The following is a 13,390-nucleotide window of genomic DNA, read 5'->3' as shown; positions in this document are numbered from 1 at the left end:
GCTGGAAAATACAGTACTTGTCAAAGTTATTATGTTGTTGTGTCTTGCCATAGTTTATATCTATATTTCACTGTTTCTAATATTTGTGGTTTATTGAAAGTGAAAGTTATTATTTCTAAAAATGAAGCTGATATTGACATTTGATATATATGTCTATCAGACTGACAGGTAAATAATTGACAGTTCATATTTTACAAGTGCTTGGCCATTTCATTATTAAAACATTTGTGAATGGCTACATACATCTAGTAGACACCAGAACTATGCAAAATTACCACTCTAAGCAGCAGTGACTCTATATTATAACTGATGAATGTTTTGTTACCTTTCTCAGTTGTCTTCAAAACCAGCTTGGAGGGTGCTACTAGTAGTTTTACACCACCCTATATACATTTTTCAGTAATTTAGGCAGTGAGCTGGCAGAATTGTTAGCACGCCAGGCAAAATGCTTCATGGCATTTTGTCCGCCCTTATGTTCTGATGTCAAATTCCACCAAGGTCAACTTTGCCTTTCATCCTTTCAGGATCAATAAAATGAATACCTGTGGAGGATCTGTGATGATTTTCTATATCTTGGAAATCCGCCAGCCCAATAGTTTCCCTTCATGGCAGAGTTAATAGTCAAGACTAAGCATTTTATCTGATCAGATTCATCTTATGGTTGCGGAACTGTTTCAGGATGATAATGCACCAATTCACACAGCTAAAGTTGTTCCTGAATGGCACAAGGAACATTCTAGTGAAGTTGGGCATCTTATCTAGCCACCAGATCTCAATATTTTTGAACATTTATGGTGCATTTTAGAAAAACAAGGTAAGGAGTCAATATCTTCCACCATCATCACTGTGAGAACTGGAGACTGTTTTAGCTGAAAAATGGACAAAAATTCCTTTGGAAACGATTTAAAGTTTGTACGAGTCCATACCGCGTAGAATTCAAACTGTAATTACTGCCAAAGGCAGTCCTACCCCATATTAAAATAAATTTGTTTGAAATTTTAAGGTGTTCCCATTATTTTGTCCAACCCCTGTATATATGTGTGTGTGCATCTGTCTCCCAGATTCATTCACAAGGCATTGGATCACCTGGAACTATAGTAGAAGACACTTGCTCAAGGTGCCGTGTAGTTGCAAAGCAAGCTTAACCATAATAAATAAATATAACGAAAATCTATTTAAAAAAATTACTAAATATAAAGTCTTTTAGAATTATAACAAAGAAAATACAGTACCATCAAGATATATATATATATATAAATAAAAAAAGAAAACAAAGAAATGAAAAATTAAAGAATTTTTATTTAAGAATTCAATTTAAAATTGGCATAAAGAAATAATTCATTAAATTTCATTTAACCACTTTCTTTTAGAATTTTAGCTGCATGATAGATTAATGGTAGTACAATAAGTTCAATTTGGTGTCAAGTTGGGATTTGCATCGGTGGGTAATAAAATAATGAATGTTACGCTACCAGAAATTAAAAAAAAAAAGTATAAGGTAATTAATCTTATGCTGTAAGGGAGAGACAGAGGAGAGCATAATATTTCAATTAATCGTCTCTCAATGAGGAAAACACAAAGAAGAAAGAAGGAAAATAAATTTCTGCAGAAGTAGTAAAACTGTTACTGCAAGGTTTTGATGGTGTTGAATAAATAACACATCTCTATGTTGCCAATCACTGAAACTACACAGCGACAGGCACCACACAAACACTTGCTATTGTGCTTCTTCAATAACAGCCACATATACCCACTACATACACTCACACACCTCTATTATCACTCATCATTTTCCTTGACAAACCATTTTTTCTGTGACTTAACATTTCATATTACCAATTCTCTATATCATTCATTCAATACCATGTAGTCTTTAGAATAATGCAGTTTTACTACAGCTTGTCTTTTCTTCTCTACTTTTCGTCAATGAAGGACAACCATCTGAAACACTGAACTCTTCTCTTTCTTCCTTACAATGTAAAATGAATTAAGCTTGTACTCTTGTTTAGTTTTGTTGTGCTTCTATTTCTGAAAACTTTAATAGCAGTATGTATTTTAGATAATTTAAAATTAACATCTTATGTAATTTCTCATATATATATACACACACACACATATATATACATATATATTGCGCGTGGCCGTTGCCAGTACTGCTTGACTGGCCCTCTTGCCGGTGGCACATAAAAGCACCCACTACATTTTCGGAGTGGTTGGCATTAGGAGGGGAATCCTGCTGTAGAAACTCTGCCAGATCAAATATATATACACACACACACATATGTATACATAGATATATACATATATACACATGCATACACAGATATATACATATACACACACATATATATACATACACATACATACATATATATATATATATACACACACACAGATACATCTTGATGGCTGTTTCAGGTAAACCATGACTTATACCATAACCATGTCTATTACATAAGAAATGCTTATAATGCCATAAGTGTATGGAATAAAAAAAAATTCTAGAGATGTGAAGTGAAATCATGTTACACTCATCAGATTATATATATATATATATATATATATATATATATATATATTATATATATATATATATATATATAAATGATTGAAACAATAAAAGTTTGTAGGTTTCTATCGTATAAAGGAATTTTCTTTTGAATATAACCTTCAAGATGTCATGGTACCAATAATCATCAAGAGATAAAGATTTCTTAAACAATAAATATTTCTTTAGCATTTAGATTAAAAGCAATCAGTGGGTAATAACTAAAGAAGATTGATAAGGCTAATATAATGTGAATGAATATTGTAATTGATATTGTATAAACTTAGACAAGGGTACTAGATTATGGTTGCAAATTTAAACCTTGAAACAGCTATTTTCTTTTGCTCTGAACAAGGTACACATAATTCTACCGAGATGACAACAATCTCTCCTATTTTAGGCTACATAATTAATGGTAAAAAGTGCATCCAGGCATTAAAAAAAAAGCTTTGAAATATAAATAAGAAAAAAATTATATAACATAAATGTTAGAAAACCTAGAGGTCTAGAAATTTATACCTAACTGAACTCATAAGATTTCTATTAAACATGGAAATTATGGAAACTGACAGAAATTCATATATTGCACATAGTTTGATAAAAAAGATTATTGGAAAAATCCTTTTATATGAGTGTGTTATTGCTTTCTTTAATTCATTTCATTTGAATTGTTTATCACAGTTATCAATATATTTATAAATGATCATAAATATTTATATTATAATATTTCTTTCAATCTTATAATTATTGTATTTGTATTATTTGTAAACACCTGTTATAATTATACAAAGGAAAGTATCCCAGCAGGATTTAAACTCAGAACATAAATGCACATAACTAAATACTGCAATTCATTTTGTTCTGCTGTATATTGATATTGTCATCCATTAAGCTTTACAACAACTGTAAACACAAAAGAAATGAAATTCAATGTTTTGAGGAAATCTATAAAAACATGATAAAAAGTTATTTTGATTTAATTTGTTATCGAAATATAATTTTAAATTTTATGTGGAAGGAGGGGAATGTCAGTATAAATCGATGGGGAAACCCTTTTTTTAAAAACACTTATATTTTATTATAAAAAACATTTATAGTAGAATCCAGTTGGGTGGGGTTTAAATTGACACGGAAATTTATTGAATTTTTTAAAATATATATTTTTGTATATTTGAACTTTTATTGTATTTCTATAAAGTAAACTTGTGTATGTTGATTACTTTTAATAATGAATTCCATTATTTCTTTTGATGAAGTTACTTCCACATATCTTTTCTGTTTGTTTTTTAAAAATGCTGTTTTAATTCATATCTGTTTGTTAGTTTTGATCTTTTTGCCTAAATACAAATTTTTTAGAAGTCATATATTTTTTATATCAACATATCAAATGCCTAAAATCTTTTTAAGACATGCCTATTTATTCACAACAACCACTTTCCAACAAACTCGGAAATCTCCTGACGAGCCAGTACCAATGCCAGTGGGTCAGATGCAGCAGCAGGATACATATTAGCACAATGAGCTGTACCTAATAGAAGAAAATGAATTGCATTATTCAGCATAGCATAACAAAGCAAACCATTGAATCAATTTAGCATTTATAGTGACACTGATGAGCACATGAGAGAATTTTCAGATGAAACAAATTTTACTAAGGGACCGGGAGATGTGGTGATTTGCTGTACTTGATAAGACATATCAAGCTAAGTAAAATCGCTGTCTTGCACACATATAGGCTTGTCCAGTCAGTGCCAGTGCCACTTAAAAAGCACCTGTGCTGGTGGCTCACGTAAAGCACCCTGCACATTCTGTTAAGTGGTTAGCATTAGGAAGGACATCCAACCATAGAAACCATGCCACAACAAACACTTGGAGTCTGGATAGCTCCCTGCAAGCCAGCTCCATGTCAAATTGTCCAACCCATACCAATGTGGGAAGTGGACATATGATGATGATGAGTTCTAGAAGTTGTCTCTCAAAAATAAATTTCTACTTCAAATATTTGAATTTTCACAAGATGGTTAAAAAGCTGACTAAATGAAATAGTTTCATAAGCAAGACGAGAATATCTAACACTGGTGCAAAGTCGTAAATGGTTGAATTCCAGAATAATTAAAAGCAAGATTAACCTCAATGGGATTTAAATTTAGACTATAAAAGGATGCAATTAAAGACCAGAACCCATTCTATACAACACACTACTGATTCTGCCAACAAAACAGTGGAATGACAGAATCATTAGAGGGTTCCATAAAATGCCTACAAGTATTTAGACATAGTCCCTTACATTTCAAGTTCAAGTTCAAATCTTACCAAAGTCAACTTTGCATTTCATAAAGTACCAGTCACATACTAGAGTTGATTTATAGTCTCATAAAGCAGACTAGATGCAAATGGAATTATAATAGAAGAAATCCAAATAATAAAAGCCCTATAGAGAAAGAAGAAAACCTACAGCACATAGATAGATGAGTGGACAATTGGGATGCATAGATCTTGTGTTTTTGATATGCTGTGCTTCAGTATGGTGAAGGACCACAATCTACACTCCAACATATATGATGTAGTGTAGCATTCAGAATATAATGTCCTGTCTGATCATTTCCTGTATGCCTCTAATTTTGTACTGAATGCAGAATCTGACAACTGTGAAATTTAAAAGGTAGGCCATTTCTCAAGATATGATCACCAAAAGCTATTTTTTTTACAGTTAATTACAGAAAGACGTACCTGCTAAAGTGAATCTTTGATATATACGTTAAAGTCAATAGCAATACAAGAAATAAGTAGTTTACATGATGTTTGGAGTACAAAACAATAGAGGGTCTGAAAAATTGAAGTCAGTGTTAGAAGGAATTTTTACTTCAGATTCTTGCATAAATTGCCTACTTTAGAGAGAGAGTCTTGCATAAAAGGAAAACTGTGCTAAAAGTCATTTCTATATTTATGGCATTGATGGGAAACCAAGTTCAGTAAAGAGAATCTCCACATAGTGACTGTTAAAAGATAAGGAATACGTTTCTTTACCAAAGACACAGAGACTAACATAAGCAAAATGATGACTTACCATTTATATAGACTGCTTTAACATCTTTAGATATATCACTAAGAACTCCTAGAGCATGCCAAGGATCTATAGAACCATTGGGTAGAATAATACGAGAACCACTTAGATGTAAAGCACCATAGTTTGCATTGGTCCACTGAATGCCTGCACTGGTTAAGTTGAGGTTAAATTTCTTACCAAATAAATCCATACATATCTGACCTGAAATACTGAGACAGAAAACAGTACACATCAAAAAATATATTTTAGAATGCGTCTGGATATTCTATAGTAACAAGTTTATTAAATATTTGTTACTCATGAATCAGAGAAATCTATAATTCTTTTGAAAATCTTTAGAAGATAAAGACAATGCTGAGGATGATGGTTACTCTCCACCGTTTTCAAGGTGTTCAAAACTTTCTCCTGGCATCCTACAGATGCTGATGGAAGAGGGTCTGACTGTAAAGAGCTGACATTGAGAAGAACCATAAATGCACTATGTAGACATAAAACCTTTTAAACTGGCAAAAATAAAACTTAATAATTCATCATCACTGCACCACTGTCCATTGTACACAAGCTGGTATGGATACAGCATACTATCATTCTTCTTGTTTCAATATTATTTTGTCCATGAAGTTCGGCATCTCGAGTCCCAATTTCATCACTTCTTTACTCCTGCAGATAACTTTTAGTCAACAGACCACTTTCTCTTATAGACTTTCACTGAATTTGATACAAAGAATATTTAACTGTAATGAAATACAACATAAATTGTTTCAAACATATTCTTACCTTAAAGGGTAATAATGACCAAATGGCTGTTTAGGAAAATCTGATGTTTGAAAATATCCAAATTCAGTACAGGTTTGATAAATCCACTGCCGGCCTTTATAAAATAAGTAAATAAATAACTATGTATATATGTACATACTTTAATACTTCACTTAGGCATTGCAATACTAATAACCTGCTGTTAGAACTCAATATACATGCTTCACATAAAAAGCACTCATGCCGGCACCACATAAGAAGCACTTGTGCTGACACCAAGTAAGAAGCACCCAGTACACTCTGTAAAGTGATTGGCGTTAGGAAGGGAGTCCAGCTGTCGAAACCATACCAAAACAGACAATTGGAGCCTGGGCAGCTCTCCAGCTTGTCAGCTCCTGTCAAGCCATCCAACCCGTGCCAGCATGGAGAAAAGACGTTAAATGATCATGATGATGATTCAGTACAAAGCATCAGACAAGTACACAGTGGTAATCCACTTCTGAATTTTGCAAACCATCTGGAAGTTCTTTCATTCAAGCATTCTTTCCCATAAACTGAGTGTATGTTTCAAGTTGCTTCAGCAGCAAAGTTTCCTTTTTTGTACTCATAAAGCATTATGTGCCTCAAATGCTCTTTGGATACTTCCATGTTAGAAAGGGTTTTAATCAAAGAAATTTTAATTCTATTATTCTGTAAAATAATATTTAATTAATTTAAATGCACACAAATGCATAAAAATAACTTTTAATTCCATTAGACATTCTAAAACACAATTAAATTTCATTCAATTTTAAAAATAGGTAAAATCGGACAGAACTTATGGGATGACCTGATACACACACACACGAAATCAGACATATATATACACACACATATATATATATATATACACACACACACACATATACATACATACATATATATACACACACACATATACATACATACATATATACACACGCACACATATACATACATACATATATACACACACACACACATATACATACATATATATACACACATACATATATATACACACACACATATACATACATATATATACACACACACATATACATACATATACACACATATACATACATACATACACACACATATACATACATACATATATATATATATATATATATACATATATACATACATACATACACACATACATATATACATACATGCACGCGCACATACAAAATTATACATACTTATACACACCCACTTTGCCAGTGCTGGTTCCATGTAAAAAGCCCCCAATATACCCTGAATAATGGTTGGCATTAGGAAGGGCATCCAGGTGTAGAAGCCATGCCAAAGTAGATAGTAGAGCTTGGTGCAATCCTCTGGCTTGCCAGATGCTGTCAAACCATCCAGTCCATGCCAGCATGGAAAGATGCTAAATGATGATTTAAGAGTCAGAAACTAAAATACAAAAGTATGTACCTCCTTCAGCAGCACTTGAATTCCATGAGGTCTCTCTGAGATCTTTAATCATTTCTTTATAACTGAAATCAAGGCACTCTTCTTCTTGTGTTTTAAGCATTAACTGGTTAACTCTTGCATATCTATCAATAGGAGGCCCATAGTTCTTATTTGTCATAATATTGCAGAGGGTAGTAATTGTTATATTTGTTCCTTTGACATGCTGAAATAGAAAGAAGAACAAAAATAAATTACTAAATTAAAAATGAAATAAAATTTTTAAAAATCGTTCAATACATAGCAGTAATGAAAAATGATGATTATGATGATGATGACAACAGCAAAAAATCAATATAAAAGTTAAGACAACATTAATGAAAATAAATGATTGTTTCTTACATCAGTGATCTTTACCCTTAGTTTCAGATTTTGGCTGTGTTTTACACTGCTCCCTGCTCCTTCTCATCATCATTTATGATCTATATACCAAGCTCACATGGGTTGGATGGTTTAACAGAATCCAACTAGCTTGAGAGCTGCATTGGTTTCCAGTGACTGCTCTGGCAGTGTTTCTATGACTGGATGCCTTTCTTAACAACCACCAGTTTACTAGTCTCCCAATTACTTAGATTACTAATAATTATTACAAGACTTTGGTAGGCTTCTCTTTAGCTGATTATCATAGTTTCAACAAATATAAAAACAATAGCAAGTACAGAGATATTACAGGGGAGGTGGACAATGTGCATTTATATCATAATGTGCAATTATGATATAAAGAAAAAAAGATAGGACATTTTCTAAACTGATAATAATGTTAAAGGTTTATTGATAGTAAGAGAAAAAGAGAGATTAGTAAGTGTAAAAGATGACCTAAATAACTAATTACTCAAGATGTTCGTGACTGTAATAAATGTGCATCGCAGAAGTAGCATGAGCAGTTTCTACAAAGAACTTCTATCTGAACTACTGGAGTATCAGGCAAGTTATCTCCACCCAGCATGGGCACAAGTTCCTTCAGCTACATTCTCATCCACAGCCTTCAACTAAGTCTACCTTGCTTGTTATGCACTTGCTCTCCTGATTTCTATACAAGAGAAGATCTCACTGATCTCTTCATGGACATGTGCTATATGTGGCTGACCATTGTTTGCCAACTTATAGCCACAGTATTCTGTAGGTTGGGTATTCAAATTATCCCTTTCTGTGGCTTTTTTATTTGTGATGTTCCCATGCCAAGAAATTCTTAGAATGATTCAAAGGTAAATTATGTGGAAAGAATCTGCAGTTTTGTAGATTCTGCTGGTATTTTTCCACACCTCACAGGCTTAAGTTTGCTGGCAGCATGATGACTGATGAATACAGATGGAGTTTAGTGCCTTGTTTGATGGATGAGCTGAGCCATACAGTTCAAATGCTGAAAGACAGCAAAGCATTGCTGGGTCTCTTCCCCATATCAGTTTCTGAGTTTCTATTATTAGCAATATTACTGTCTAGAAATGTAAATGAATCAACAATTTCAAAAGTCTGGCCTTCCATCCAGACATATTACTGCTGTGTCACCTAAATAATTCTCTCTTTCACCGTTTCATTGCTGATTCAAAAACCAACCTTTAAGCTGTTGTTACTAAAACTGGTAGTCATGCCTTGTATAACCATAGATGTAGTAGTAAAGAATCCCAGCTCATCAAGGAAGTCAAAGTCAGCAAGTTTTTCTCATTCCCATTTGCCGTATAGAAAATCCCCAATGTATCCTTATGATAATGTTGAACCTTTTTGTGTTCCCATCTTTGATACATCATGTCTTCCAATAAAGTGATCATGTGATATTGATGTAGTAATTGGGCACTCCATACAGAACTCCTGTGAATACTGCCAAAGGACTTATTGAAATTAATGAGATTGATCTCAGGCAGCTCTGGAATAAATGTGTAGAATTAGTTCACTACATGACTTTCCTGAATTCTATCAGCTCTTTTTGTAAATATTTATCAATTACTTTGTTGTCTGCTTTACTCTTCAGGCAGGTAAGGTGTACATAATAGAACACTTTGCCAAAGACAGACAGTAGATTCATTCCATACTAGTTGTTGAAGTTGCTTAGAACTCTGGTGAGAATGTTCAGCTCAATGTACAAAAGATAAGATGACAGTGATATTATTAAAGTATCAATTTTTAATGATCTTACCTCAAATTCCCGATTATCTCTATTGTACTGCACAACACCTTCAAAATTTCCAGAAAATGAAGAGAAAAGATTTGAAATATCCAGTGTATTACTGATATCAATTTCTTGGCAAAGGCTGGAACAAATTGAAAGGAAAAAAAAACCTTTTAAGTTTACAAGACTGAACTACTGAAATAGGCTATGAAATGATGAGATTCATTAAACCTGCCTCTGTAAATTTTCAATCAGCTTAATATTGTGGTAAAATATTTCAGCAAAATCCCTAAAACATGTTAAGTCCTATAAATTATAACAATACACCTACAATAAAAATATACTATAAACATAGAACACTGATTGAATTCTCAAAGATCAAACCATTTGATCTGCATTCATTCATGATAGAGATATGTTCAAGTAGGGCTAACAGAAACTATTCAACAACATCTACCAATTAACAAAATAAAACAAATTTTTACTTGAAATTTGTCTTCAACAGATTTCTTCCTGCTGGAGTTTTAAGTAATTGCTCAATAGCTTCCGTTGCTTGGCTAATAGCTGTGTTACACTCAGGACCACCAAATGTCGCAAGAGACTCAGTAACAACTCGCAAATAATCTGGAAGAAATGATGATAAAAAACCACAATGGCATATAGAAGGTAACATACTGTTTGATCATAATTTTTATGCAAAGTATTTATACATCTCAGAATTATAATTTGCCAGCTAACTCTACTAAAAAGTTTCCCTCGGGAGCAAGCCATTAAGTTTTAACAGATAAACAAGGCAACAATAAGAAGCTAATTAATCAAACTCGTATATGCTACTCACTATGGTGAAAGTAGACTGACTATCGCCTAATACTAAAAAGATCTGATGTTATGCTCACAGACACAATGAAAGAAGTGTGCAAGTGAAGCCCATGGGGGTCATAATACTAACTGAGATCAAAAAGAAAAAGAAAAAAGGTGAAATATTGGACTCTCTCTCTCTCATTATACATACATACATACATATATATATATATATATATAATAAACCTTTACATATATAAATAACGTGAAATACACGAAGGGACGAACATAAGAGACAGACGGGTCATTCAAAGCCTTCGTTCTTCAGTCAGAAACTGATTCGTCATCGCAAATTTCGCCTGTTTATAGCCTATTATATATTGTAAATATACATCACTGGATCATCAATACTGAGTTTGGAACCTTGTAATATTCATAGTGATGCTGAGGAAAAGTTCAGGCTTGTAAGGTTGTTGTTGTTTTATCAATTTAGATGAAAGATTTGACAAGGGCAGAACTTGATCTCAAGTCCTACCCATGTCATGGTGAGGAAAGTGACAGGGTATAAACTTGTTACTTTAGAGCCATTGGATAAGTATCCTTACAGAATCTGATTTAAATAAAGAAAAATAACAAAAAAACATTAACCCCATATCCAGCCAAAATATTCTATTTGTTTTATGTCCAAACCAGCCAGATCTGGCCTTTCACACCTACCCTGCAATGTCATTTAACATATTAATAATCACATCATTGAAGTCTCAAAGATATGAGATAATGCATCATTAATTCAAAACAATGTGAATAAATAAGCAATTATATCTGACAGAGAAATCTGAATGCTAAAGGATTAAAGAAAAATAAACATAAAAATGTATGAAAATTATTTACCTTTGAAATTAAGCACAGCATTAACTGGAGCACTGCTGGCAACTGCACCATCGACAAGCTGTGGGTATTTTAATCTGAACCAAGCTGACAAAGCACCTAGAATGGAAGTGATATAATAAACAAATCCATGGTGGATAAATATATAATGTATAATGTATAAATATAATACATAGTAAAAAAGTTGGTGAACATAACTTTAAAGAGTCAATTTTTTTAAAAGAATGGTTCAATAACTTGAAAAGTATCAGGTTCAAATTGTGCCACTGACAAGGCGGATATAAATTACTAACATTAGGAGAGCAATTTAGTTATTTACTTTAACAATATAATTATTTATTTTATGGCTTTTTTAGTACAATGGCTGCAATACATTAATCATCAGGGAGAAACTAAATTCTATGAGCCTCTACACAGTTCTTCAACCTGCTAGAAATAGTAACCAAACACTCTACTATCTTAAAAAATAGGAAGGATGCATTAGATAATGAACTTTTAGATACATTATGCATGAATAAAAGATGCAATAATTACAATAGAAACATTTTTGATCACAGGTTTGCTTGATCATGGCTGGACTGGGGTGAATAATAAATTTCTACAATCTAAACATATGAAGATAACCTGTAGAGAGTTTAAACCAACAAAAACATAATACAGATATAAATATTGTAATTAGACATTGTAAAATGAGGTCAATATCCCAGAAAATAATCATCTTAATTATAGAAAATAATCTAAAATTTAGACAATTAATTAATACAGACAATACTGGTAGAGAACACCAATATAGTCTATAGTGCTATAAAACACTAATACAATTTATAATGGCAGAGAAACTAGTACAGTCTATAAGAGTAGAGAACACTATTTTCATTGCTACAAAACCATATCCATCCAGTAAATTACATTTTATTCAGTTGCTCACAGCAACTCTTTAACATTAACCCTTTCATAACCAACCCGGCTGAAACCGCCTCTGGCTCTGTAGTACAAATGTCTTGTTTTCGTAAGTTTTGAATTATATTCTTCCACCAAACCATAGCCACAATTTATGTTCCTAATACTAGCTTAATGATAACTAAGTTATTTTATTAATTTCTTTGTTTTATTTAAAATTTCTTGAAAGAAACTCAGAGCATCTCAACAGAAATATGGTAACAAAAGGGTTAACAGGAACAAAGTGGTTTGGAAACATTCAAAATTAGATTTATATATTGAGCAATTAACATCATTGATAGTGTTTAGACAACAATCAATTACAGTTAATCATAAAGTCATCTAAATACATACTTTTGCTGAAATTTTCCCTTTGATGAATATCTGAGAGGAATTATATTTCTTCCAAATCACACCCTGCTATCTTAAAAAAAGGAGAAACATACACTATCTTTTATCTTTTACCTGATTCAGTCATCAGACTGGGGCCATGCTGGGATAACGCCTTGAATTTATAGTTGAACAAATCGCCCCTGGTACATATTTTCTAAGCCTGGTACTTATTCTATTGGTCTCTTTTGCCGAACCACTAAGTTGCGGGGATGTAAACACACTAACGCTGGTTGTCACGTGCTGATAGGAGGACAAAAACAGACACACACAGGCATATATGTATATATATATATATATGTATATATATATGTGTATATATATATGTATATATATATGTATATATAATATGTATATATATATGTATATATATATATGTATATATATATGTATATATATA

The 13,390-nt window shown here is 32.3% G+C and overlaps 2 protein-coding genes across 3 annotated transcripts in view; one reads left to right on the top strand and one right to left on the bottom strand.

The window, feature by feature from the left end:
* Positions 1-3,741: 3,741 nt before the first annotated feature.
* LOC115209681 (putative serine protease K12H4.7) overlaps positions 3,742-13,390 on the bottom strand; it is a 22,542-nt gene continuing 12,893 nt past the window's right edge. Inside the window, exons 4-10 of the mRNA XM_029778157.2 lie at positions 11,665-11,760; positions 10,458-10,596; positions 10,000-10,114; positions 7,833-8,034; positions 6,393-6,486; positions 5,616-5,824; positions 3,742-4,076 (exon numbers count right to left, since the gene is read on the bottom strand). Of these exons, the coding sequence (XP_029634017.1) occupies positions 3,970-4,076; positions 5,616-5,824; positions 6,393-6,486; positions 7,833-8,034; positions 10,000-10,114; positions 10,458-10,596; positions 11,665-11,760 (962 nt within the window). The 3' untranslated portion in view covers positions 3,742-3,969. The remainder of the gene's footprint in view (positions 4,077-5,615; positions 5,825-6,392; positions 6,487-7,832; positions 8,035-9,999; positions 10,115-10,457; positions 10,597-11,664; positions 11,761-13,390) is intronic.
* The window catches only part of LOC118762572, a 6,697-nt gene continuing 3,823 nt past the window's right edge, over positions 10,517-13,390 (top strand). Inside the window, exon 1 of one of the 2 annotated variants that reach the window (XR_004998325.1) lies at positions 10,517-10,638. The gene's annotated coding sequence lies outside the window, so the exon portion shown is untranslated. The remainder of the gene's footprint in view (positions 10,639-13,390) is intronic. The other variant, XR_004998324.1, reaches the window with a different exon arrangement.

Source organism: Octopus sinensis, linkage group LG3 (genome assembly GCF_006345805.1).
Source record: "Octopus sinensis linkage group LG3, ASM634580v1, whole genome shotgun sequence".
Classification (NCBI taxonomy): domain Eukaryota; kingdom Metazoa; phylum Mollusca; class Cephalopoda; order Octopoda; family Octopodidae; genus Octopus; species Octopus sinensis.
The sequence above is the reverse complement of the archived record's forward strand: the minus strand, read 5'-3'. Positions and strand labels throughout refer to the sequence as shown.